Consider the following 27,469-nt stretch of genomic DNA (forward strand, 5'->3'; position numbering starts at 1 on the left):
GGCATGGAGCCCAGGCAGGCAAGGGAGGCCGCACAATGTGTGCGCCAGAGCCAATGCACACGGGACACTTTGAGCGCGTCCAGGTTCCCCATCTAGGGGCGCAGGGACTGGTCAGCGGCACAGACTCCGCATCCCACTCCCACATTACTCCCTTTCCACCCCTCTTCTCCTTGCCCCCCCCCCCCACATCCCTCTGTGATATATACCTGCGCTACGGGATGCAGGCATTGGGTTGGCAATAATACTGGCTCTGGTCCATGGGATGAAGGATGATTACAAACCGCTCTGCGATGAGCTCTGGTGCTCGACATCATTTGACAATGTCTGGCTTCTGCCCACAGTGCCACTTTCCACCAAACACCTGGGTCATCCCTGCATGCGAGCTGGCCATTCCACTACATGGTCCTATTGAATCCCTGGGTGACGGTGGTGGGGATGGTCGGGGGGGAGGGACGGTGGGGATCTCAGGTCACCCACAACATCCGCCCATTCCTCACTCCCACCTCCAGCCAGCCTGGACCAGCCCACCACTCACACCCATCTGATAGAGCACCGAGACAGGTTGTAAGAATGTGAATAGGTGTTTAATGTGACAACAGATATTCATATTTGTGCCATAACCCCTATAACTAAACTATAACCCTGCACCGGTGCCAACTTAATTAGTGTCTAACATTCTGGCCTTACGGGCCCTGACACTATGTCTAGATGGATCCCCAGATGGTACAGCAGGAGTGGAGGTGGTTTTCTGTGATTCCTGCCCTGCGACCTGGGTCCCTGTTGGCAGGGGTCTTCTGGGGCGACCGGACAGGCTTGGCTGCTGCTCGAATGATCCAGGTGTCATGGTGCCACCCTGTTCTGTGTGCTGCCCACCAGATGCACCAGGGACAGGAGGTGAGAGAGTCTGAGGTGCTGTGGTGTTCTGGCACCTCCCCTGAAGGAGCCACCGTCACGGGCCCCATCACCTCCTCCTCTCTCGGGGTGCCCAATGGCCTATGGGCTACTCCGTGGGAAGGCGGTGCAAGCAGAGCTAACACCTGAGGCTCCCCCGCCACCTGCCGCTGACTGTCCTGGAGGCCAGCTTTGGTATCAACCAGGGTCTGCACACTTGTGGCAATGGAGCAAAGGAAATGGACCACCTCCGTCTGGGTCTGCATCGCATCACCTATTGACTGTGCCATCATCTTCTGGGTTTGTGACACATCAGCCACTGACTGCGCCATCTTCCTCTGTGTCTGCACCATGGCGGCCAGCACCTGAGCAATGTCATCGACATTCTCAGCCATGGCCCGCTGTGACTGGGCCTCTCAGAAGAACCATTACAATTTCCAGGTGGCTCTGGCACATGGTTGCATATGAGGTGGCAACTCTGTCCTGGGCCTCTGCCAGCACCTGAACTGATGGATGCCACCCGTATGCTGTTGGCCTGAGTCCACGCACGGTTGGCACCACCTCCTGCTTCTGCACGCGGTTGGACTTCTCCAACTGCACCTGCAGGTACTGGATGCTCGCCAACAACCCCTCATGTAGTCCCTGGATCTGCAACTGCATCTCTACAATCTATGGAACTGTCCGTTCCAGAAGCCCGAGACCCATCTGGGTGGCAGCTAGTCCCTGACCCTCCGACCGTCCGCCCCTCTCGGTTGTTCCTACCTCCACCTGCTGTACCGGATCAGCTGTGTGGTGCACACCAGATAGTGCCTCAGGAGCCTCTTCACTAAAGTGCCCAAACGAGGTCAGGGTCTCTGGGATGTTGGAGGGTATTGGAAACAGCTGTGACGGGAAACCTGTGTAAACATCGGTGTCCTGCGTCTCGTGTGGAGGGCTGGTGTCCGAGCTGCTCTCCTCATCGCTGCTTGGCTGATGGGGGTGCTCCGGCTGTGGCAATGGCTGGTGGGTGGGGGACACCAGATGGACCCGGCCCATCTCCAGCAGGTTCTGCAAAACACAAGACAAGACGCATAATTAGACCGTGGGCTGGTGTGGTGTAGGGTGAGGGTGGGGCTGAGGGTTGTGTGGAGTGAGGGTGGAGGTGAGGATGGTGTGGAGGTGGTGTTGGGGCGGGGAGGGGTTTGACGCACGTGTTACGGGGAACTGCAACTAAGCGGGATCTCACTTCCATGTTGGCGGCCAAACTCCACCCCAGCCACTTCCTTTTCCTCCGGCCAGGGTCCTCTGGTTTGCCATGGTGAGGGGCCACACATCCGGTGGTCCCCCTGCAGTCTTCTCTCCCGCTCCTGGCGGTTATGGGTGGCCTTCTCCTGGGTGGGGCAGGGGGTGCAAACTGAAAACTACAGTGTTAGACAGTCCGATGCATGCAGTCCAGGGGTTGGCAGCTGATACACTCAGTGCCCAGGGCACCCGGCCATGGCGGCCGGTATGGGTGCCAGCATGTGCTTTAAGGTGGGGGTTCTGCTGCCCTCCGGGTTGTGGGGAGGGGGGGGAGGAGGGGGGGGTCGGGTTACGGGTGTGAAGGACGGAGGTTGGTGGCAGTGGCACAGTGTTGCCTACTCACCCAGGCTGCCCTGAGGAGGTCGTGCAGTTTCAAAACTCTTAACACATTGCAAATGAAAATCAGTATTCAATAAAATTTACAGTTTGTACAAATGACGTATTAAAGTATGATGTACTTACTCAGCACTAACTAAAGACAAGAATTTCAAGATACATCCTATTTATGAACATTGAAATGCATTAGTGAAGGAACTTTACTTTGTAGTCTGAAGGAAATCAGTTGAAATTATTCCCTGATGTAATGGTGTTTTTGTCCTATCATTCCTCGCTGCCAGTAAACAATGGCAGTTTTCAGTCACATTTTTCACTTGACTAATTACTGTTGTAGCCGGATGGCCAACAGCTAAACCTCTGATAAGCATGATGGGAAAAGTAGCCAAACTTACAGAACACAAGGCCTGTGAAACAGCTTGTTTTTTGCTTGCACGTGTGACACAATGTACTCAACAGAATGCGAGGTCAGCAGATGTGAGCTGCTTTTTCAAGCTAACATAGAGGAAAACAGATCATCCGTGTATGTGTATAAAGAACTTTCTCAATTGTGGAAAAACTGGATAAAAGATGAAGGTTTGAAGCCTCCACAGCAATGACCTGCACCAACCATCATGAAGACCACCCTGAGTCCAGGACTCAGTGAAGAAGACACCCATCGAAGGGACTCTGATCATCTCATCTTGTAATGGGTAGTATTAATTCCAAGCCATGAACCTTGTGATTTATTGTAACAAGTAAGCAGGGCGGGATTCACTGCAATCGGCGATTTGGCCCGATGCCAGCGCCAAGAACGGTACGAACCACTTCGGCAGCGGGCCAACCAGAAGTTGCGGAATTTTCCGCATTTCCAGGGGCTAGGCTCGCACCGGAGGAGTTGGCGCCTCGCCAGCCGGCGCCGAAGGGACTGCGCGAGTTAGCGCATGCGCAGAACCGTCAGCATAGTTTAGCGCATGCGTAGACTGGCCATCCATGGCGAAGCCCTACAGGGGCCTGCGCGGAAGGAAGGAGTGCCCCATGGCACAGGCCCACCTGAAGATCGGTTGGCCCCGATTGCAGGCCAGGCCACCATGGGGGAACCCAACGCGGGGTCGGATCCCCCATACCCCCTCCCCCCGAGGGCCGCACCAGCCAATTTACCTGCCAGATCCTGCCATGTGGGACCATGTCCAATCCCCGCCGGCGGAACTGGCCAGAAACCAATGGCAGCTCGGCCCATTGGGGCCCGGAGAATTGCTGGGGGGGGGGGGGGGGGCTCCCAGGTGTGCCGTGATCCTGGCCCCCGCCCGAAAACTGGCACCGGCAATACGGCAGCGGCAACGGAGCGGGTGGCGGGACCCCCGGCGGGAGGTCGGAGAATCCCGCCCTCAGTGTTTCAACAAGTGATTTAAGTGAAGTAAATGTTTGTTCAGTGTTTACCAAGTGCTTTGAATATTAATGAAGAGTGATTTGTACAAAATGGGCAGGATTCTCCGTTGGCTGACGGCAAAATTGGGAAACGCGATTGGAATAGGTTCTGACGCAAAAATCGCTGCGGGCACCGATTTGACGCCAAATCACAATACTCCTGTCACCTCGGCAGCGGCGTCAATGCGGTCTGGACGCATGTCCAGTAAACCCCCTTTGCATATCATTAGCGTTCTTGACACAGTATTCTCTGCGACTCTCTGCCTCCGATGGGCCGAGTTCCCGATGGCGCGATACGCTTGTGCTTTTAAAAATCATGAAACCGGTGTCTTGGCTGCTGAGGGAGACAGAGGGAGTATGGAAAGTGTCCAACATTGCCATAGTTTGCTGACAGTTGTCCCGCTGGCCGGGGAGCTTGTGCCAGGACCAGGGGGGTGTAATAGGGGTGGTGGGCTGTGGTGGGCTAGGGTTCGGGGTGGATGGGCACGGAAAATCTTTGCCGCAGCCGGAAAGGCAGCCACGAGATGCGCATGTCGCTGACAGCCCACTGTAAACTTAGGATCACTGGTCATAAGAGTAACCCTCCAGGCCACCCCCCAGGTGCTCTCTGGCCACAACCAACCCATCAGCTCCATGGGCTCCCTCCAGTGCAACCAGTGCCATCTTGTTGGCTGGGTTGGTGTGTGTGTGTGGGGAGTGAAGTGTGCATATGCGGTTGAAGCTTGTCAACCTCCTGAGTGTCAATCACGGACCCGGCGAATCCTACACTGTTTTTCATTGGAATCGATTGTGTTCCACGTGGCACTGGTGCTAGCCCCTCCACAGTCGCTGAATTGGTCCAGGTTCGGCACCAGTTTTGCTGAAGTGAAAATCCACAAATTCTGTCCAAGCGTCAACACTTAGGGCGCAATTCTCCGCACTCACGACGGTGCGGAGAATAGCGGGGTTCGTAAAATTTTACGGCCACGCTAGTCTGACGCCCTCCCGCTATTCTCCCCCCCCCCCCACGCCCGACTCCCGATACGAATCGCTGCCGCCGTTTTTTTACGGCCAGCAGCGATTCTCAGCTGGCCGATGGCCCGAGTTCCCAGCCCTTTACGGCTGTTTTTCCGAACGGCAAACACACCTGGTCTGGCCGTTCGTAAAAACGGCCGTAAAGTGCCGATTTTGAAAACCATGGCAGCGATTGGCACGGCAGTACCACGGCCGTGCCAAGGGTGCCATGGCCCCGCGATCGGTGGGCACCGATCGCGGGCAGCGGGTCCGATACCCGCGCACTCTTTTTCCTTCCGCCACCCCGCTGTATCACTTCGCGGGGCGGCTGAGGGGCATCCCGGCCCGCGCATGCGGGTTTTCGCGCAAATGCGCGATGACGTCATCCGCGCATGCGTGGGTTGGAGTCTTCCAATCCGCGCATGCGCGGCTGACGTCATGTGACGCGTCAGCCGGCGCAAACTCTTGCAAGCGGGCTTAACGAAATTCGTTAAGCCCGCGATGCCAGAGTTTACGGCGGCGGCATGCTAGCCCCGACTGGGGACCAGAATCAGTTCCCGGTCGGGGAGGGGGAGGCTGGCGTCAAACCCGCCCGGATTTGACGCCAGCCTTACGATTTCTCCCTGTCTGGGAGAATCGCGCCCTTAGTCTCAGGAACAGAGAATCCGGCCCAATATCTCATGTCAGTGCTCCCTTCTCCACCATGTCAATTGATACCCTAGATTGAGGGCAACACAGTCTTATAAAACCAGTGAGAAATATTTGCTATGGAAAGTTAGGCTGGAATTCTCCAGCCATTTCGATTCACTTTTCCCGCAGACAGGGCACATCGGGGAATCCCGCACATAGTTATTGCATTTTAATGAACAGACTAATTGATAACCTTACATGTACATGCTGAAAAGAGATGCTACGTTAATCCATCACTATTCTAAAAAGGTTTATTGTGCAGGTTGTCATGCGAGAGTACCTTTACGAAATGGGTGTTTATAAATGGATGTGTATATAAGTATCTGTAGTGAGAGTGCCTTTAAGAAATGGGTGTTTATTACTGCAGTGATGTCAGAGAGTGGGTGGAGCTGGGCTGCCTGTCAGCTTTCTACTTTCATTTTAGGTTGTTTGCTGCAGGGTGTGTTTTAGTTTTGTTTTCAGAGCTGGATAGCTGCAGTCACAGCCAGAAGGTTTTATTACAAGAAGTTACAGAGTCTCTCTTTGTAACCTAAAGACTGTAAAGTGATCCTGGTGATTTAAAACTCATAACAGTAGTGACTTTAACCTGATGTGCTTCTGGTAAAAGGTGTTTTAAGTCTTATGGATGTTAAAAGGAAAGCTTAAAGGTCTTGTATTCTTAGGGGGTTGTATTTGAATGAATGGTTGCTGAGATGTTCATTGTATGTTTTAAAGAGGTTAACTTGAGTTCATAGAATAAACATTGTTTTGCTTTAAAATATTTTTCCATTTCTGCTGTACCACACCTGTAGAGTGGGCTGTGTGCTCCCCATACCACAATCTATTAAAAGTTGTGGGTCAGGTGAACTCCAGCCCCATAACAAGTAATATAACAGAAGTAATATAACACATGTAAAATTAATCGGTGAAGGCTTGATAGAACAGCTAGTCTTTTCTGGACAGGTAATTTTGTCTTAGTTTGTTTGTAAAAAAAATGGGCAAGATTCTCTGGTCCACCAGCTGCATGTTTCTCAGTAGCGCACAGTTCACTGGTGGTGGGATTCTCTCTTCCCTCCGCTTGCCAATTGGTTTTCCTATTTCTGCCTCATTTACTTCAATTGCCTTATTCATTTATAGTTATCTCAATTAAACATTGTGTTCTGATGTTTCAGAAAGATATTTGTAGAAGCTTGTAAAGTTTAATGTAAAATATTTCTGAACAATTTTATAAATACAAAACTTTGAAACCAGTTAACATTTAACTAAACAGTTAGCTTTATCAGCTGAACAATGACATGAAACTGCCTCAACTTTTACAAATTTCTTGCAATAAAATATATTTTTTCATTTAAACACAATGGTGCCATCTATTTGTAAAGGGGAGGGAGGGAAGAGGTAGGGATGGAAGAGAAGGTGGGAGAGGGAAGGGTTTTGCCAATTGTTAATTGACAAGCTCTACATCCGAAAGCAGCAGCTGCTCAATTGCAGTGTTCTGGCACAAATCTCCTCTGACATCATTTCAGGATGTCCTTTGGCAGTACACTCTTAGCGGTGGGTGATTGATTCTCTGCAATACCTGTCAGACAGATAGTTCACATTAGCTCACAGGAGGCTTGCATATATCAACTTCGGCAGTAAACTTTGTTAAAGCACTTGAAATAATTACAAAGGCTTCTAAGGATGAACATTACATCAGGGAGACTCGTAAACACAGCTTAAAATACATTGCAAAATCCAAATGTACTTTGGCTCTGAATCAGCTGGGAGGACAGGTTTGCTACCATTAGTGTCCTTAAAGTAGTAAATAGCACCAGGATTGAGGCCATGATCATCCAAAACCAACTCCGCTGGGCTGCCCATATGCTTAGGATTTCAGAGTCCTGACTGCCAAAGCAAATCTTCTTCATCAAGCTCAAGGAAGGATCCCAAGCATGTGTGGCGCACCAGCGACTTAAAGTTGTGAACCCTCCAGGAAGTTACAGGCCAATATGTTACCGAATGCCCAGTTAGCATTGGCACAGTTTTTGTGCTCCTGACTATAGCAGAGAAAATTTACAATCTAAATACGTGGAAACATTTAAGTTACAAAATTAAGAAGTGGAGAGATAAAGGATGGGATTCTCCGTTTGGGAAACTATGTTCACCTGCCGTAGCTGAATTGTCCCTGTTTTACAACCACCCTTGAGGTTCCTAAAGCGGGATGCAATTTAGTGTTCCACGGCATGCAAATTTATGGCATACGATGGATTCCCAGGAAATCCCGCTGTCGAACTGCATCTTGAGCGGGTGGCCCAATAGCAAGGTCTCACAGCCAGCTACTGCATATCGGTCCCAGACTCCCCCCACCGTAAATTGGCCCATCCCCAGACTACCTGGGTGCTCCCCCTAGTCCTAAGTACGGGCGTGACTAGACTCGCCCCCCCCCCCCCCCCCCCCCCCGCCCAACCCCCCCGGACCCCTGTAATAATAATAATCTTTATTAGTGTCACACGTAGGCTTACATTAACACTGCAATGAAGTTACTGTGAAAATCCCCTAGTCGCCACGTTCCGGCGCCTGTTTGTGTACACTGAGGGAGAAATCAGAATGTCCAATTCACCTAACAAGCACGTCTTTCGGGACTTGTGGGAGGAAGCCAGAGCACCTGGAGGAAACCCGCGCAGTCACGGGGAGAACGTGCAGACTCCACACAGGCAGTGAGGCAAGCCGGGAATCGAACCCGGGTCCCTGGTGCTGTGACGCAATAGTGCTAACTTTAATTTTTAAATTTTTAACTTAAAGCCACTGTGTTACTGTGCCGCCCTCAGCACATCTTTCAGGACTCCCCCAGGGACTCCTGCAATAACGGGACCTGTTCAGAGACCTCTATAATAGGGAGGCCCCCACTGGGGCTCCTGTAATGAGGGACCCCCCACAGGGACCCCTTAATGGGGGAACTCCTACAGGCACCCCTATAATAGGGGAACCCCCCACAGGGACCCCCTGCCTAAAGGAACCCCATCTATTGACCCCACTCACACACAGACCCTCCTCTCCCTGAAGAACCTCTGTCTGCGTCCCCCTTGTGGATGTCCACCACATCTGGTCCATATCCACGATTGCGGAGACCTCAAATGATCCACACCCACATGATTCCGGGCCGCAGAGACCGGAGAATCAGGGGAGGCCGGAGTATAATGTGCCTGGCCCTCTAAACAGGTACAAATGGGTCATTCAGACCTATTTGCATTTATTTTCATCCCCCCGTTGGTGCGCATCGTGGACTTCGTTCATGCTGCCAGTCAGGGAGTCAGAGCATCGCGTTTGGATCGGTGCCCAGCGCCGATCTTGATTTTCCCCTGACGCCTGATTCTCCGTCCCATCAGGAACGCATTCTGGTGTTGTAGTTTATTGATGGGTCTCGTGTCTCCCAAGCAGAAATGGAGGCTGGCTGAATTCAGCGAGGGCAAGCTAAAAGGCCCAACTCTGTTCCCAAAGGGCAGCACGGTGACGCAGTGTGTAGCACTGCTGCCTCACGGCGCCGAGGTCCCAGGTTCGATCCCGGCTCTGGGTCACTGTGTGGAGTTTGGACATTCTCCCCGTGTTTGCGCGGGTTTCGCGCCCACAACCCAAAGATGTGCAGAGTAGGTGGATTGGCCATGCTAAATTGCCCCTTAATTGGAAAAATAAATTGGGTACTCTAAATTTATAACGAAAAAAAAAACTCTGTTCCCAAAATATTTTAACCCAGTTCTTCCAGTGCAATCAGTGTCTCACCTATGGACAGTTGAAGCTTCTGACAACTTTAAACCTCCCCCTCATCCTACTCCTTTAGTTCCTCACCATCTTACCCATTGTTTACTTTAAGAACAGAACATCCAAGCTCGATTGGATGGCACGGTGGCACAGCGGTTAGCACTGTTGCCTCACAGCTCCAAAGACCCGGTTTCGATGTCAGCCTTTGGCGACAGTGTGGAGTTTTCACATTCTCCCCGTGTCTGCGTGGGTTTCCTCCGGGTGCTCAGGTTTCCTACCACAGTCCCAAGATGATAAATTACAAACTCCACACAGACACAGGCCGGAATTGAACCCGGGTCCCTGGCACTGTGAGACAGCAATGCTAACCACTGTGCCACCGTGCCGCCCATCATCTCATGAAGTTTTAAACGTTTCTCTGAAGGCATTTCTTCATTTATAATGCTGCAGTTTTACTTGGCAGCTTGCTGATTGGCAGAAATAACAATTCGGCAAATTAATGGGTAGCCACATCTTCCGAGCAGTGTCGTGACTCATCTCAGTGAACACAGATACAATTCATGCTGCAGCATTTAATGATGAACTGTAAAGGAGGCAAAACCACTTTGCTTACCTTTTGAACTTCCATGCTCGAACCCATGTCTCACATCTTCATGCAGATGATGTAAAATCTGACAGCTGTTAAAGTCTGGCTGATTCCATGAAAATTAAAAGACTTTCTGGGCTCGGGCACGGGCTCCCAATAAGACTGACATCTTTCTGAGCACGGGCTCCCAATAAACCCACAATACTGTTAATTGCCTCCTTAATCGGAGCAGGTAGGTGCTGGGGCCTACTCCTCTTCCACCCTCATGAAAATGGCCCATGGCATTAACAGATGCAGGACCTCCAAGAACAATTGTCAGTGGTTATTTTGTCTGGTCCCACCTCCATTTGGCCCCAGTGAGCACCATGAAAATCCGGCCCATGTTTTAAATCTTTTTTCAATGAGGGTAAGGACTTCATTCAGGATGAAAAGCTGATGATTTACTTATTATGCATGTGTTTAACAGGGTCCTGGATGAATTCTGATGGAGGCAGGTCGGTGATTGTACAGTAAGCGTTTATAGCCCTTTGGTAATTATTTATTGCTACTTTGCATTGGTCCATTGGAGTGTCAGTTTGACTCAATTAGTATCACTATTGTCTCAAAGTCATAAAGTTGTGGATTTAAATCTCAATATAGTTAATTAAGCATATAATATAAGATCTTAGCACTGAGGGAATCCTGCACTATATGAACCATTGACGTTTTGCTCCTTAAAGTCAAACAAAATGGTTGCCAACTTGTCTATATAGCAAGCCACATCAAAGAACATTGTGCGTGAAATACTTTGAAACTTTTGCGTCAAGCATTTCAGGCTCTACTCAAATTTAAAATTTGCTTTCACAAACAACCTAGAAGTAAAACATAAGGTCAAGTTTAAAATGACACTTCCTGCTGCATTTAATAACAAGAGAGAAAGGGTCCAGAGAAATTTTAGCAATTCCACCAGTAGATCAACTCATTTTTAAAAAATTCTTCTTCCTCACCACTAACTCGTTACAACCAATAGTAACACCCAGGAGCAATACTAGACATACTTAAGAATGATGAGTCAACCTGATATTGTTACAACACAGGACTACTTGTGTGATGAACAGCATAAGCAGCAAGTAATAGACAGAGCTAAGCAATTTCAAAATGAACGCATCAGATCTAAGCTCTGCAGTCCTGCTACGTCCAGCCATGAATGGTGGTGGACAATTAAACAACTCCCTGGAGGAGGAGACTCCACAGATATCCCCATCATCAATGATAGAAGAGCCCAGCATATCTATGCAAAAGCCAAGGCTGCAGCATTTGCAATAATCTTCAGCCAGCAGTGCCGTGTGGATGGATGATAAATCTCGGTCTCCTCCGGAGGTCCCCAGCATCACAGATGTCAGTCTTCAGCCAATAAGAGTCACTCCACGTGATATCAAGAAATGGCTGACGGCACTGGATACTGCAAAGGCTATGGGCCCTGACAATATCCCGACGTTAGTGCTGAAGACTCATGCGCCAGCACTGGTCACACCCCTAGCCACGTTGTTCCAGTACAGCTACAACTCTGGCATCTGCCCTGCAATATGGAAAATTGCCCAGGGTGCCAGGCTGGCAGGGCCAAGATGCCCAAGTGCCAGGAGGAGTGCCAGGATATTACTCTGCCCTGTCCCTGACCATCCGGCTGTCTCGAATGGCCTGCAAGACCCCCCCCCCCCCTCCACAGGTGCCATCAGGCCTGGTCCACGTTTGTATGAACCAGTGCTACATGGCACCCTGGCGAGGTCTCGTAGGCGTGGCCAGTGAATCCCAGGCGGCGGGTGAAAGTGGCGTCTATGTATTTAAATGAGCCGTGTGGCTCATTTCAATATGCAGATCTTGATCTTGCCCAGCTCTGCGCCGGGTGCAGCGGGATCACTGAATCATGCCAAAAAATGTTTTTTTACTCTGATCTGGCTACCTGACAAAACAATGCTTTTTTTTCCCATTTTTGACTAACTAACGTGAAGTTTGTTGTAAACATCATCCAAATATCTGACCAGCATAAAACTACTGTAGCTGGTGGGACCGTGCATATACGTTGGTACACCAAGTCTCTCCCTTTCATTTTTTATTCAAGTTTTTGGCCAGTTACAATTTTAATCCAAGATTAAATCTTCTGTGGTTATATTTACCTATTGACAATCCAGAGGGGCAGACTGGGTGAAATCTTCCACTCTCCCCAGTGGCAATCTCAGAGGTGGGGAGGGCATTTACTTAGGTAGGTGTACCTGAACCCTGGTGCCTTTCCACCTCCACCAGAGTCAACTTCTGGGCAAGAGAGCCCATGGTTAACCATTCCACCAGCTAATTAATGACCACTTAAGAAACTCATCCAGCGGTTTCTAGGAGTCACCCTGTCTGGCGGGAAGGAGGGGTCCCTTGCTCAAAGGCAAAATTTTGGGAAGGGTGGCACTGAGAGCCAGCCCAACCCTTGCTTCCAATTTTGCTCCACACCCCTCTCCCTACAAAATCCGTGAACTGCTGCCCCACATTACATACCTATAGATCTTGGGTCCTCCACCATACTGGGTCGCCAGAAGGTTTTCTTCCAGCTAGCCAGGCATCTCCAGTAGCGCCAACCTCTGATTGGCTGGCAGCTCTTGCTGTGCAGCCTCTTGCGTCCCTGCAGTCTTGATTAATAGAGAAGGCCTCTCAGTGGCCTGACCAAAAGATGATTGGTATATGGTTCGGCAGATCTTCCTGAAAATAAGCATTGTGGGTCTCTCATCAGCTCACCAGCACGGCATTGACTCCACAGCAAGATTATACCCAGTGAATATTTCTCAACTCTGCCATAAGAAAGACTGGGAGCTGCAGTGAAGTACAAGTTACATTCTAAATAACCAGGAAATTGGGGCAGAAAGATGCTTTGGAGAAATGGAGTTAAGTTAACAGTGACCAAGGTATTGTTCAGAAGAATTCAAAGAAGAGTAAAAAAAGTGTTCTGAGTTAAAGGGACAAATTCTGATTTAAAGTGGGACAGCAGCCTTCAAAGGTAAATCAAATGTCTGATGCCATTTTAAGCAGTCGGGGAACTGAAAGACAAAACAATTGTGAGCAGTTTTCACAGCAGTCAAGCCAAATAAATCCTAAAGGGGTTGGTGTAAAATCCAATGCTGGATTTTCTGTTAAAAGTGGAATGGAAACCTTGTTTAAAAGTGTCATTTGGAAAACCTGGTCTGGAAGGATATTGTATTGTATCATAATCAAATTTTTTCAGTTTTAATACATTTTGTTTCTTGTTCTTAAAACTTTTTAGTGGTCCTGTGACTCTGTTCCTCCATGGTTTATATTAAAAAATAAAAGCTATATTTGAGCCAGAGTTCCATTCTGGGATCTTCCCATCCAGTTATAACATTAACTAGGATTGTAACACAATCTATAAGGCCCAAGTGGAAAATACTACACATCAAAATTCTGAAGGATATGATCCTGCAAAGTTGAACACCTGTCCTCTCCAACCAACTGTGCTTCCAAATTTTCCTGTTTGCATTTCAGATTCAGTATTTTGCTTTATACTTTTATTTATTTCCGTATTTAAAGAAACTCAAGATGCCATGCAGAAGAGTACCCAGGAAGGAATTAGAACTGTATCAAAACATTTCCTATTGTTTACAAAGCTGCAGAGAAAGTTTTTTTTCCCAAAAATATAAAGAATTTACTTGAACATTAAAAGGAGCCCGGATGGACAAATGACCCTGGCAACCCTGCTGGTTTTCAATTCTGTTCTCATTGCCAGCAGGAATGCCTCATTAAGATGAACTTCCATCAGCAATGCTTATATATTCACTGGCAGAGATGGGACTAATTTGAACCTAGTCAGCCATCAAGAATTTGATGGGATCAGACACACTACTGACTTTACAACCGTCTAAAGTCAAAAGGAAGGTAATAGGGACATTGGAACACCACTGCCTCTGAGTTCCCCTCCAAGTCACATACCATCCTGACATAGAAATACATCACCATTCCTTCATCATCTCGGAGTTCAAAACCTGACTGCACCATGGGCATACCTTCACCACACAGACTGCAGTCGTTCAAAAAGACAGTTCACCACAACCTTTGTAATTAAGGACTATTACAGGTGGGCAATAAATACTGGCCTTGGTCAAGAGCTTCCCAGAAAGCAGTGGCGGCTGTGTCATTGAATTTATTGAACGCTGAGTTGGATAGATTTTGGATTGACAAGGGAGTCAAAGTTAATAGGAGCCAGTCAAGAAAGTGGAATTGAAACCACGAGCAAATCAGCCATGATCTTATTGGAAAGTGGAGAGGCTTAATGGCAAATGGAGTGCAATGTGGGAATACTGTTTATTTTGGCAGAAAGAATAAAAAGGAAGCAAATGATCTAAATGGTAAGAAATTACACAGCTCTTAAGTTCTGAAGGATCTGGGTGTCCTAGCATATGAATTATGAGTGGTTAATATGCTAGTCCAGCATGCAATTAGGAAAGCTAACAGAACATTATTGTTTGTTGCGAGGGAAAATTAATACAAAAGTAGGGAGGCTATGCATTAGCTGTACTGGACACTGTGAGACTACATCTGCAGCACTACGTAAAGTATTGGTCTCCTTACTTAAGGAGGAAATTAATGCATTACAAGCAGTTCAGAGAGGGTTTATTAAACTAATACCAGGAATGGGCAGGTTATCTTTCGAGAAAAGGTTAGACAAGCTAGGCTTGCATCTGCTAGAGTTTTGTGGGTCTTGAGACAGAGTTGATGTGAAGAGGATGTTTCCTCTTGTGGCTGAATCTAGAACTAGTGGTTACTGTTTAGAAATAAGGTGTCACCCATTTAAGATGGGAAGAATTTTCATCTCCGAGAGTAGTGAGTCTTTGGAACACCCTTCCTCAAAAGGCAGTGGAAGCAGAAGCTTTGAATGTTTTCAATGCAGAGGTAGATAGATTCTTGATACAAAGGGGGTGAAAGGTTACCGGGGGTAGGTGGGATGAGCCTGCAGTCAGATCAGCCACGATCTTATTGAAGGGCAAAGCAGACTCAAAGGGCCGAATGACCTACTCCTGCTTATATTTCTTCTGTTATTCGTCCTGCTCCTAAGTCCTATGTTTCCAATGTTTCTAAGACAAGAGTGTGATGGAATACTCTTCAAATGCCTAAGCGACTGCAGTTCCAATAATCCTCGAGGTACTTGACACCATCCAAAACAAACGCGTGGGCTTAAGTAGGGTGCTCTTTCCAAGGGCCTGTGCAGATCCAATGGGCCAATGGCCTCCTTCTGCTCTGTAGGGATTCAATGGATTGATCGATACCCCATTAACAACTTAAACAGTCATTCCCTCCACCACCAACACACAGTGGTAGCAGTTTTGACGATACACAAGATGCACCATACTAAGGCTCCTTCGACACAGCATTCAAAACCTGTGGCCTCAACTACCGAGAAGAAAAAGGACAGCACACGTGGAAACCAACTGACTTGGAACACTATCACCTTTTCTTCACTATCACGGGATCACAATGCTGGAATGCATTTCCTTACAGTACTGCGGGCGTACCTGCTGCAGTTCATGGAGGCACCACCACCCTCTCAAGGGCAATTTTGGATGTGCAACAAATACTGACCTTGCCAGCGATGGCCACATCCCATGAGAAAACATGGAAAAAGATGTCACCAAGTCCAGGATCTCTGACCTCAGTAACGGGATCTTTGTATCTCATCAGTCCAAACAGAACTGCCAAATCTCTTTTAAGTAACTGAAGACTTTTAACATGATATCAATTATGCCAAGCCCCCGAAAATGTGCAGAGTTATAAATCTCTCAATTATCTTTTGCAGTTATTGCCATTTTCTGTTGTTAAAATAATCCTTGGGGCATTATGTCACATTTTTGGCTTCATTTTTGAGTAATAACATACTGATGTGAATTAATTAATGCAGTACAGACCAGAAATCAAATCAAATTTCATATTTCAGACCCGCACAATGTCGATAACACTAAGAAAGCACCGTAAATCACATGGATGGGAGCAAGCAGTTTGACTGGGAAGAGACTCAATCGATTGCAAGTTTATAGAGGGTCCGCCCAGATGGGCGCGAAACCCAAAACAGTATAAGACAGAGACCCCGACCCCAGCTCTCTCTCTTAGCCGGCCCTCCCAGCAGAACACCTTTGCAGCAGCTCTCCAGGAACTTGGACGTGAGAAGGAGAGGTCTGGCAATTGCTACACCGACAAGTAAGTGTCATACAACGCACGCTACGAGAATAGACACTCCTGACCCCTTTAGTCAACACCAACTGGAAGCCTGCGGATCCAGGACAAAGCAAGAGGCCATTGTTCCCTGATCCAGCAGTTCCCTTATTTCAGATAAGTATTGGCCTAGTAGTGGTAGGAACAGTTTAGTCTTAGTATTATATGCATGAGTAGCAAATAACTGTGTAATAATAAACGTGTCTTGTTTGAACTTACTAACTGGTGTATTGAGTCATTGATCTGAACTTGAACTTGAACCTCGTGGCGGTATCATAAAGATACCTGGCGACTCTAGAGCTAAGGAATAAAACAGAGCCAATTGAGTGTAAAGCACACTCACCCAGAACGAGCAACAAAGTTCAGGGGGCAAATGGATTTAGATTTGCAGGAACATTTAATCAAAAAGGACAATGGAATGGTCACCTTGATCTCAAGGAGGCTGGAATACAAGGATGAAGAAATGTGAGCGACCTGGACTTGTGTGCACAGGGCACAATTTCAAAATATGCAGATGATGCAAATCTAGGAAATATTGTGAACTGTAAGGAGGAGACTGATAGACTTCAAGAGGGCATAGTATAAAGGATGAACATATGGCAGATAAAATTCAATGCAGAGAAGTATAAAGCAATATACATTGGTAGGAAGCACAAGAATAGGCAATGCAAAGGGTACAATTTGAAAAGGAATCGAGGGACCCGGGAGAGTACAGTGTGCACAAATTGTTTAAGTTAGAAGGAAAGATTGAGAAAGCATTTAATAAGGAAAGTAGCATCCTGGGCTTATAGACAGGGGCATAAAGTACAAAGGCAAGGAACTCATGGCAAACATTGAAAAAACAATGGTTCAGCTTCAACTGGAATGTTGTGTCCAATTCTGGACACCATACTTTGAGAAGGGTGTGAAGAAATAGTGGAAGGTGCAGAAACTGTTTACATGAAGAATTCTGGGGAGACAGGTTTCAGTGATGTGGGCAGATTTTTGAAGCTGGTACTGTTCTCCTTGGAGAAGGTTGAGAGGAGAGTTGATATACAAAATCATAAGTTGTCTGGACAGTGTAGGTAGGGAAAAGCTATAATAAAAACAGAAAGTAAAAACTCAGCAGGTCAGGCAGCATCTGGGGAGAGTGAAGCAGAGGGCGGGATGCTCCGGTCCCACCCACCGCAAGACTGGAAACTCCAGCCAGAAGTCAACTTGTGCTGGTCCATCAAATTTTATGTCCTGCTCATGATGATTCCCAAGGTGGGACCAGAAGATCCCAACCAGAGTTAACGTTTCAAGTCGAGTATTAATCTTCTTTAGTCCTGTTGAAGGTACAATTTCAGTTAAGATATAAAACAGCCATGATTTAATAGAACTCGATATCTTGACATTCTGACAACATCCTGTAAAAATGTTTTACCAAAATCAAAATTCAGCATGTTGTCATGAAATAGTTGCTTGCTGTGTTCAAATAAGCTAAACTAATACTGGAATATGAAAATCGAATGCAAAAGTGGTCATATGTTCTCAAAAGATTAATAATAAATTGCACACACTAAACCAATAGAAAGACTATTCAATTTGTATTGTTGTTCTCCTTGTAGAGGTTAAACATTCTATTTATTTTCTGCTCATGGGCTATGTAATTGGAACCCTGCCACAAAATGTTTAAAATCAGTCACAGTTATAAACATTATTTTACCCCTTATTTACCATGGCACCACTCATTTTTAAATCATTGCATTATCACCATTTTGAATCTTAACCTTGAACGTCTTTACTTTTAAGAGAAAATAAATTAATACGGCCTCAAAAATCACAATAGTGTGAAAGAAATGCAATGCATTGATTCGTATATTTGCATGAGATTTCTCAATTTTCTGATTCAACCAGTTCACCGATTTAGTAACTAGCTCTTGACCACTTATCATGACCAAATATAATTTTGGGCTCATCCCTCCGACAGACATGCACATGCTTGCCAAAGCATATTCCAAGGTTATTTACTTCAATTTAAAAGCATATTATTTCTCTTCCCTCCAATTTTCCTCACCCTTGTGAGTATATTGATTGCTGTTAGGGTAGGGTTCTATAGCCACTACGAATTTGCAGTGGAACCCCTGGCTCAAATGTTGCTTCCTAATCACTGTTAATGTGGCCAATTTAAGTGCATTATTATCAGTGAGCTGGCTGAGATTAGTTAACTGAGCAGAAACTCCCGGAGCCTGAATCTTAGAGCTTCATCATTCACATGTTCCAATCGAGTCAACAGGGAAGTGTTTCTTCATTTTATCTCTATTGCACATTGACCTGCTCTCAGTTACTTGTCCATATGACTCTTGAGCCAACCATTAAGAACTGACTTGGCCTTTTATTGACTTGCTGCCTTTGCCTGATTGAGGTCAGGAATCAGAGATAAATGTCCATCTCTTCCATGACACAAAGCATTGAAGCAACACAATATACTGACGTTTGTCTTACATGGCTCAGATGTATTATCTGTAAATGGAAAAAAGTCAACGTGCAAAAAAGACAGTGCAATTAATTAATGGCTTAATCTGCACTCAGGCAAGATATCTTCGGGCAATGACATTCTACGATACTAGAACAGAATCATTAGATTCTGAAACTTCTCAAATTCCTGCACGACAGTTATCACTCTTTGTTTTAAAGTAAAATCTGAAGGTAATCATTAAATCCTATTTTAAAACTCGAAAATCATGTAAGCATTAAAATAGGGATTGGTCCCACATTTGTGGATCCTTCTTCTCACAAAGTTATACACAATGTACTAATCCCGAATCAATCAAAAAATGTAAACACCGGCGGTGAATAAGAAACAATTATCTTTGAAGCAGCGATTGTTACCAAAAAGTGTTCTATCAGGATGGGATGCTTCTGCTTGTCTGAAACCAAAATGTGGTGCGTGATTGTAGCATGAAGCAGTGACATAACATAATCTACATTTACAATACAGACAGTATGAGCACAAGAAATACAGAGAACATGTTCATGTGCTGCATAAACTTGAGCATGCAGTACTAAAGCTTAAAAATGGCACTTCATCTGCATGTAAAATATATTTGATGTTTGTTTATAATCAATCACATTACAAGCTCCTGGTACTATGTATGTGGCTATTTTCTTCTTTCCCACTGCCCAAAGATTTGTTCTTGTCAACAAAAGTTACCAGAATGATTTTTCTCTTCATAGTAATGTATGAATTATGCTGTGGATGCTGTCACCCTGCTGTCTCATTCAATAGACTGATAGCACAGTTGCTGTTTTCTTCCAAGGGCAATTTGTAACATGGTGTGAAACTGCCTGATTTGCCCCAGAGGCGGTGGATCAACTTCTTTATTTATCTCAACGGGGGGAAAAGAAAATCCTTGCTGGGTAAATTTAATTTCAATCTCATTTTCAACCGATTGAACTTCAAGGCGTATTGTTTCATCGCCCTTAAGTAAATGAAGTTTGTGGAATTGCAATTGCATTGCTTTTCAACAGAAGCCTTCATGAAAAACTGCCTCTCTATTCGTCATAAATCAGTATTTGATGTCGAACAATCTCCTCTTTTTCCTTGACATTTTCGCATACGTTGATTTTCTATAGCAGTACAATATCATATCCCATTCATTTTACTATTATTTTACCATTACCTCTCTGTTGCAATATTTAGATTTAAAAATAAACTTTCATCTCTATTTTATAACCGGAATACATGACATCCAGACTGCAATGTACAATGTCAGTTATACTCTAATCAACTCAATGTTTTAATCACTAAATGTGTGAAGGGAGCAAGTGAGCATTCGGCAAGGAATTTAAAGTTGATGTCTACTGTGCAGTTTGCCCGTTTTTTTTAAAAAAGAAACAAAACAGAATGGTCACCTCTACTTAATAAACTGACCTCCATACCGCTACATTGCAACCCCTTACAGATTACTTTATTTATCTGCTCGGTGACCTTAATTCATGACTTGTCCGAATTTCATTTAAAGAAACGTTAGATAACAAGACTATCCAATTCACTAGATGTGACAATTTCCTCGATCGAATTGCGGTTTGAGCAACAATACTCACATCTCTGGTTGCGGCGTTTGCCTTTAACCATGCTCATTCTAAATGGGTCCAGGTTTCCTCCTCAGTAATCCTACTCCAAGACAATTAATGAAAATGATTCCCCGTCTTCTCAGGGTGGCAGTTGCTCTACTCACCGACTAGTGATCTGACAGCGGTAGGCTGGATGATACCAATTCACATGAAATAACAGGGGAGGGAGAGACTCTATTCTGCAGTCTTTCTCACTACTAATCCGAAAGAGATGTTTCGTCTAATTCTGTTTCACGTAAAACAAAATGCTCTCACAGGACTGGATGAAACAAAGGGAGAATGTGCATCAAACCAATTATGTTTCTGCTCAATCTTAAAGCAGAATTTTCCATTGTTCCCTTGCTAGATATTGTTTTGTAACTGCATTTCGCATATTCTAAGTGATTTTCAGAAGAGTTCATACTATTTACTGGTATGTGCACCATTGCTGAGCATGCAGCTGACAATGTCATCAATGGTTCGTGCATTCTGAATTTTACATGCAAATCTGTAGCTTCATTTCCAAATACCTGACTACACCTGAGCCAGGGGTGCAGACACACCTGTTGTGTTTTTAAATTAAAAGAGGTGCACATGAACAGACATTTATACTACGCCCACATACAATGGTGAAAGCTGACATTAACTGGATGGCGCATTGCCAACTGTGGTTGAATGTATCAGGAGGATTCATCACCTCACCTATCTCCAATTTCTCACCATTGATCGTTCATCCTCATGGTGCACCACCTTCCCGCACCCATTGGAAAGTGAGAGGAGTCTTAAAAACCTAACTGGTTGATGCTTTACTGTCAGTCGGTCAGCCTTTTTGTCCAATCTCCAAAATAATTAATCATAGAATCAACAGTGCAGAAGGAGGCCATTTGGCCCATTGAGTCTGCACTGGCCCTTGGAAAGAGCACCCTACTTAAGCCCACATTTCTACCCTACCCCGTAACCCTGGAGCCCCACCGAACCCTTTTGAGACTAAGGTGAAATTTTTCATGGCTAATCCACCTAACCTACACATCTTTGGACTGTGGGAGGAAACCGGAGCAGCCGCAGGAAACCCACACAAACATGGGGAGAATGTGTCGGCTCCGCACAGACAATTACCTGAGGCACGAATTGAACCCAGGTCCCTGGAGCTGTGAAGCAGCAGAGGTAACCACTGCACCACTGTGCCGCACTAATAAACAGGCACATTAAAAGTTTTTTAATATACCTCTGATTTTTCTCAAGGGTTGCTGACAGCGGAGTCATGGATATTAATTTCTGATCCCTGGAGACTCCAGGTCACGTGACTACAGGGCTGTAACCTAAGTCTACGCCTTTGCAAATTTGTGAATTGTACAGACTGAAGCCAAACTCAAACAATACTTCCAATAGATTTCTGCATACACCAATGTTTAACCATCATAACAACATTCTAAACCATGTAAGATGTACTTGCTAACAAACAGAGTTCACAGGACACTGGATACCTGTGCCCATTTCACATGTAGGGCGGTGGTTTCCAGTGGCCTAACAGAATGGCTGCAAGAATATTATGGAAGACTCTAGTCTCAACTAAACCAATGAAAATAAGGAACTGACTGAAGGTGAGATAGGTGCCCCCATAGGGTAAGTGAACAAAAATTGAAGAAGTTGATCTTTTTTTAAATTCAGTTAGAAGGTGTGGGTATTGCTGGTTAGGCCAGCATTTATTGCTCATCACTATCTGCCCTTCAGAAGCTGGTGGTGAGCTGCAATCTTGAACCGCTGCATGCCCTGAGGTGCACCCACAGTGCTGTTAGGGAGTGAGTTCCAAGATTGTGACCCATCGACAGTGAAGGAACGGAGATATATTTCCAAGTTGGGGTGGTGAGTGAATTAGAGGGGAAACCTCCAGGTGGTGAGGTTCCCAGGCATTTACTGCTCTTGTCCGTCTAGGTGTTAGTGGTCATGGGTTTGGAAGGTGCTGTCTGAGGAACCTTGGCAAGTTCCAGCAGTGCATCTTGTAGATGAGACACACGGCTGCCACTGTTCGTTGGTGGTGGAGGGATAAATATTTGTGGAAGGAGGAGCAATCAAGAGTCTTGGATGGTGTCGAGCTTCTTGAGTGTTGTTGAAGCTGCACTCATCCAGGCAAGTGGAGAGTATTCCATTACACTCCTGACTTGTGTCTTGTAGATGGTGACAAGCTTTTTTTTTTTGTGGGGGGGGGGGGGGGGTGGTCAGGGCTTGAGTTACAAGTCATAGGATTCCTAGCCTTTGACTTGCTTTGGTAGCCACAGTATTAATATGACTCATCCAGTTCAGTTTCTGATCAATTGTAACCCTCAGGATGTTGATAGTGGGATATTCAGTGATGGTAATGCCATTAAATGTCAAGGGGTAATGTTTACATCCTCTCTTGTAGAAAATGGTCATTGCCTGGCACTTGTGTGGCGTGAATATAACTTGCCACTTGTCAGCCCAGGCCGGGCTATTGTACAGGTCTTGCTGCATTTGGACATGGACTTCTTTAACGTCTGAGGAGTCATGAATGGTGCTGAACATTGTGCAGTCATCCGCAAACATCCCCACTTCTGACTTTATGATGGAAGGGAGGTTATTGATGAAGCAGCTGAAGATGGTTGGGCCCAGGTCACAACCCTGAGGAACTACTGCAGTGATGTCCTGGAGCTGAGATGATTGACCTCCAACCACCACAACCATTTGTCTTGGTGCCACGTATGATTCCAAACAGTGGAGAGTTTTCCCCCATTTCCTATTTACTCCAGTTTAGCTCCATGATGCCATACCCAGTCAAATGCTGCCATGATGTCAAGGGCAGTCACCCTCGCCTCACCTTTGGCATTCAGCTCTTTTGTCCACGTTTGAACCATGGCTGTAATGGGGTCAGGAGCTGAGTGATCCTGGCGGAACCCAAACTGAGTGTCCGTGAGCAGCTTATTGCTGAGTAAGTGACGCTTGATAGCACTGTTGATAACTCCTTCCATCATCTTGCTGATGATGGAGAGTAGACTGTTAGGGCGATAACTGGCTGAATAGGATTTGTCCTGTTTCTTGTGTACAGGACACACCTGGGCAATTCACCACATTCCCAGGTAGATGCCAGTGTTGTAGTTGTACTGGAAGAGCTTAAAGAAGCCATTCATTAAAGAAACCATGGACAAGCCCTCCGTATACACAGGATCTGCTCAGATGAGGAAGAGTGTAGCAGACATCTACAGATGCTGAAAGATCCCTTCATACGAACGGGATATAGCGCTCGACTCATCGATCGACAGTTCCAGCGCGCCACAGCAAAAAAGTTCACTGACCTCCTTAGAAGGCAAACACGGGACACAACCGACAGAGTACTCTTCGTAGTCCAGTACTTCCCCGGAGCGGAGAAACTACGACATCTTCTTTGCAGCCTTCAACATGTCATCAATGAAGATTAACATCTTGCCAAGGTCATCCCCATACCCCCATACCTAGACATAAGGTCCAGGCGACTGAAGACAAACGAAGCTTTGGAAGAATATCGGGAATGTAGGACCAATCTGAAACGAGGAATCAAGAGGGCTAAAAGGGGTCATGAAATATCTTTAGCAAATAGGGTTAACAAAAATCCCAAAGCCTTTTATTCATATATAAGGAGCAAGAGGGTGACTAGAGAAAGGGTTGGCTCACTCAAGGACAAAGGAGGAAAGTTATGCGTGGAGTCAGAGAAAATGGGTGGGATTCTTAATGAGTACTTTGCATCGGTATTCACCAAGGAGAGGGACATGACGGATGTTGAGATTAGAGATAGATGTTTGATTACTCTAGGTCAAGTCGGCATAAGGAGGGAGGATGTGTTGGGTATTCTAAAAGGCATTAAGGTGGACAAGTCCTCAGGTCCGGATGGGATCTATCCAAGGATCTATTCTTCCAAAGCTTCATCTGTCTTCAGTCGCCTAGACCTTATGTATGCTTCCTTTTTCCTCTTAGCTCGTCTCACAATTTCACCTCTTATCCATGGTTCCCTAATCTTGCCATTTCTATCCCTCATTTTCACAGGGGCATGTCTGTCCTGCACTCTAATCAACCTCTCTTTAAAAGCCTCCCACATATCAAAAGGTTACTGAGGGAAGTGAGAGAGGAAATAGCTGGGGCCTTAACAGATATCTTTGCAGCATCCTTGAACACGGGTGAGGTACCGGAGGATTGGAGAATTGCTGATGTTGTCCCCTTGTTTAAGAAGGGTAGCAGGGATAATCCAGGTAATTATAGACCGGTGAGCCTGACGTCAATGGTAGGTAAGATGCTGGAAAAGGTATTGAGGGATAGGATCTATTCCCATTTGGAAGAAAATGGGCTTATCAGTGATAGGCAACATGGTTTTGTGCAGGGAAGATCATGTCTTACCAACTTAATAGAATTTTTTGAGGAAGTGACAAAGTTGATTGATGAGGGAAGGGCTGTAGATGTCATATACATGGACTTCAGTAAGGCATTAATAAGGTTCCCCATGGTAGGCTGATGGAGAAAGTGAAGTCTCATGGGGTCCAGGGTGTACTAGCCAGATGGATAAAGAACAGGCTAGGCAACAAGAGACAGAGAGTAGTAGTGGAAGGGAGTTTCACAAAATGGAGAACTGTGACCAGTGGTGTTCCACAGGGATCCGTGCTGGGACCACTGTTGTTTGTGATCTACATAAATGATCTGGAAAAAGGTATAGGCGGTCTGATTAGCAAGTTTGCAGATGACACTAAGATTGGTGGAGTAACCGATAGTGAAGGGGACTGTCAGAGAATACAACTGAATATAGATAGATTGGAGAGTTGGGCGGAGAAATGGCAGATGGAGTTCAATCCAGGCAAATGCGAGGTGATGCATTTTGGAAGATCCAATTCAAGAGCGAACTATACGGTAAATGAAAAAGCCCTGGGGAAAATTGATGTCCAGAGAGATCTGGGTATTCAGGTCCATTGTACCCTGAAGGTGGCTGCGCAGGTCGATAGAGTGGTCAAGAAGGCATACAACATGCTTTCCTTCATCGGAAGGAGTATTGAGTACAAGAGTTGTCAGGTCATGTTACAGTTGCATAAGACTTTGGTTCAGCCAAATTTGGAATACTGTGTACAGTTCTGGTCGCCACATTACCAGAAGGATATGGATGCTTTGAGGAAGGTTCAGAGGAGGTTCACCAGAATGTTGCCTGGTATGGAGGGCGCTAGCTATGAAGAGAGGTTGAGTAGATTAGGATTATTTTCATTAGAAAGACGGAGGTTGAGGGGGGACCTCATTGAGGTCTACAAAATCATGAGAGGTATAGACAGGGTGGATAGCAAGAAGCTTTTTCCCAGAGTGGGGGACTCAATTACTAGGGGTCATGAGTTCAAGGTGCGAGGGGAAAAGTTTAAGGGAGATATGCGTGGAAAGTTCTTTACGCAGACAGTGGTGGGTGCCTGGGACACATTACCGGCCGAGGTGGTAGAGGCGGGCACGATAGTGTCATTTATAATGTATCTAGACAGATACATGAATGGGCAGAGAACAGAGGGATACAGATCCTTAGAAAATAGGCGATAGTTTTAGATAGAGGATCTGGATCGGCACAGACTTGGAGGGCCGAAGGGCCTGTTCCTGTGCTGTAATTTTTCTTTGTTCTTTGGAGTTTAGAAGGATGGAAAGGGATCTTATTGAAACGTACAAGATACTGCGAGGCCTGAATAGAGTGGACGTGGAGAGGATGTTTCCACTTGTAGGAAAAACTAGATCCAGAGGACACAATCTCAGATTAAAGGGACGATCCTTTAAAACAGAGATGAGGAGGAATTTCTTCAGCCAGAGGGTGGTGAATCAATGGAAACTCTTTGCCGTAGAAGGCTGTAGAGGCCAATTCACTGAGTGTCTTTAAGACAGAGATAGATAGGTTCTTGATTAATATGGGGATCAAGGGTTATGGGAAGAAGGCAGGAGAATGGGGATGAGAAAATATCAGCCATGATTGAATAACGGAGCAGACTCGATGGACAAAGTGGCCTAATTATGCTCCTATAACTTATGGTTTATGGTCTATGGGACATTGTCAGGTATAATTCTGTGAGTATGACTATGTCAGACTGTTGCTTGACTAGAATGTGAGACACCTCTCCTAATTTTGGCACAAGCCCCAGATGTTAGGAAGGAGGACTTTGCAGTGTCAACAGTGCTGGGTTTGCTGTTGTCCTTTCCAGTCCCTGGGTCAATGCTGGGTACTGTGGTACTCTTTCATACCTCTGAGTAGATGGTCACAAATCAGCCTTGTAAGGCTGAATAATTCAGAAGCATTCTGTCTCAAATTAGTGATATTGCATGGTGCAGAGAAAGACACCGAGGTAGAGAAAATAATACTGCATAATGTGGTTACAAAATTGCATGCAATGCTTTGACAATTAGCATAATGTTAATGGAGAAATTAGTAGAATGCAATTGGAAATGAGTTCCTGAGGACCAGCGCTGCTTCCCCCATTTGGGAGAGAGCTGACTGATGGTGATCTAACCTGAGGGTCACTACACCTTAGGCCAGGTTGAGAAGGTTAACTTCGGCCATACAGAAATTGAACCCGCGCTGTTGACATCGCTCCGCATCACGAATCAGCCATCCAGCCAACTGAGCTAACTACATATTTTTGATATCATTAAATAAAAATATTAATTTGGAAGAAACTCAAATGACAGAGGAAACCATTTGGCCCATTGTGCTTTCTCTTTGAAAGAACAATCATGCTTTTATACCATAACCCGATACGTTACTCAACCTCAAGTATCTTCCAAACAAATTTTATTTGTAATTATAAATTCCCTGTGTATCTATTTGCTAAATGTACATTCTATCTGGCATTTGAGATGAGTGCAGTACGCTGTATCTCGCAGTTAAATAGCTGGACATTTCTGCACCACTGACCATTTACAAGCAAATTGCAAAAAATTGCATTTGTGCAATTCAGGCTAAAAGCTTTGAATCCCCAGTGAGTACAACCTCTGTTACTACCCTCAAGCCTGACGAACATAATTTTGCCTGTCTGAGCAACTGGATATCATAGACAAGATTTGAATAAAAAATATACTGGTGCAATGAAATAGCCAAAAATAATCATTAATCAGCAGAAATATGTCAAGCACCTGAAACTCTATAAATAAAATTAAATGTGCTCTTCATGGAGCTGGCTAGATGAAGCAGAAATGCACAACACTAATTAGCAATTTTATAGCTTGTTAGGTAATTTCACTGTTTATTGCCCGATAGCACATAAACAGAAG

At 45.7% G+C, this 27,469-nt stretch overlaps 1 protein-coding gene across 9 annotated transcripts in view; it reads right to left on the reverse strand.

The window, feature by feature from the left end:
- The window catches only part of LOC119972445 (RNA-binding Raly-like protein), a 1,269,223-nt gene that overhangs the window by 368,937 nt on the left and 872,817 nt on the right, over positions 1-27,469 (reverse strand). The window contains exon 1 of one of the 9 annotated variants that reach the window (XM_038809152.1): positions 20,201-20,393. The exons of the other annotated variants lie outside the window; for them this stretch is intronic. Coding sequence (XP_038665080.1) covers positions 20,201-20,237 — 37 coding nt within the window. The 5' untranslated portion in view covers positions 20,238-20,393. Of the gene's footprint in view, positions 1-20,200; positions 20,394-27,469 lie in introns of those variants that run through there. 9 annotated transcript variants of the gene reach the window in all.

The sequence above is a fragment of the Scyliorhinus canicula genome, chromosome 10, assembly GCF_902713615.1.
Source record: "Scyliorhinus canicula chromosome 10, sScyCan1.1, whole genome shotgun sequence".
In the NCBI taxonomy this organism is placed as follows: domain Eukaryota; kingdom Metazoa; phylum Chordata; class Chondrichthyes; order Carcharhiniformes; family Scyliorhinidae; genus Scyliorhinus; species Scyliorhinus canicula.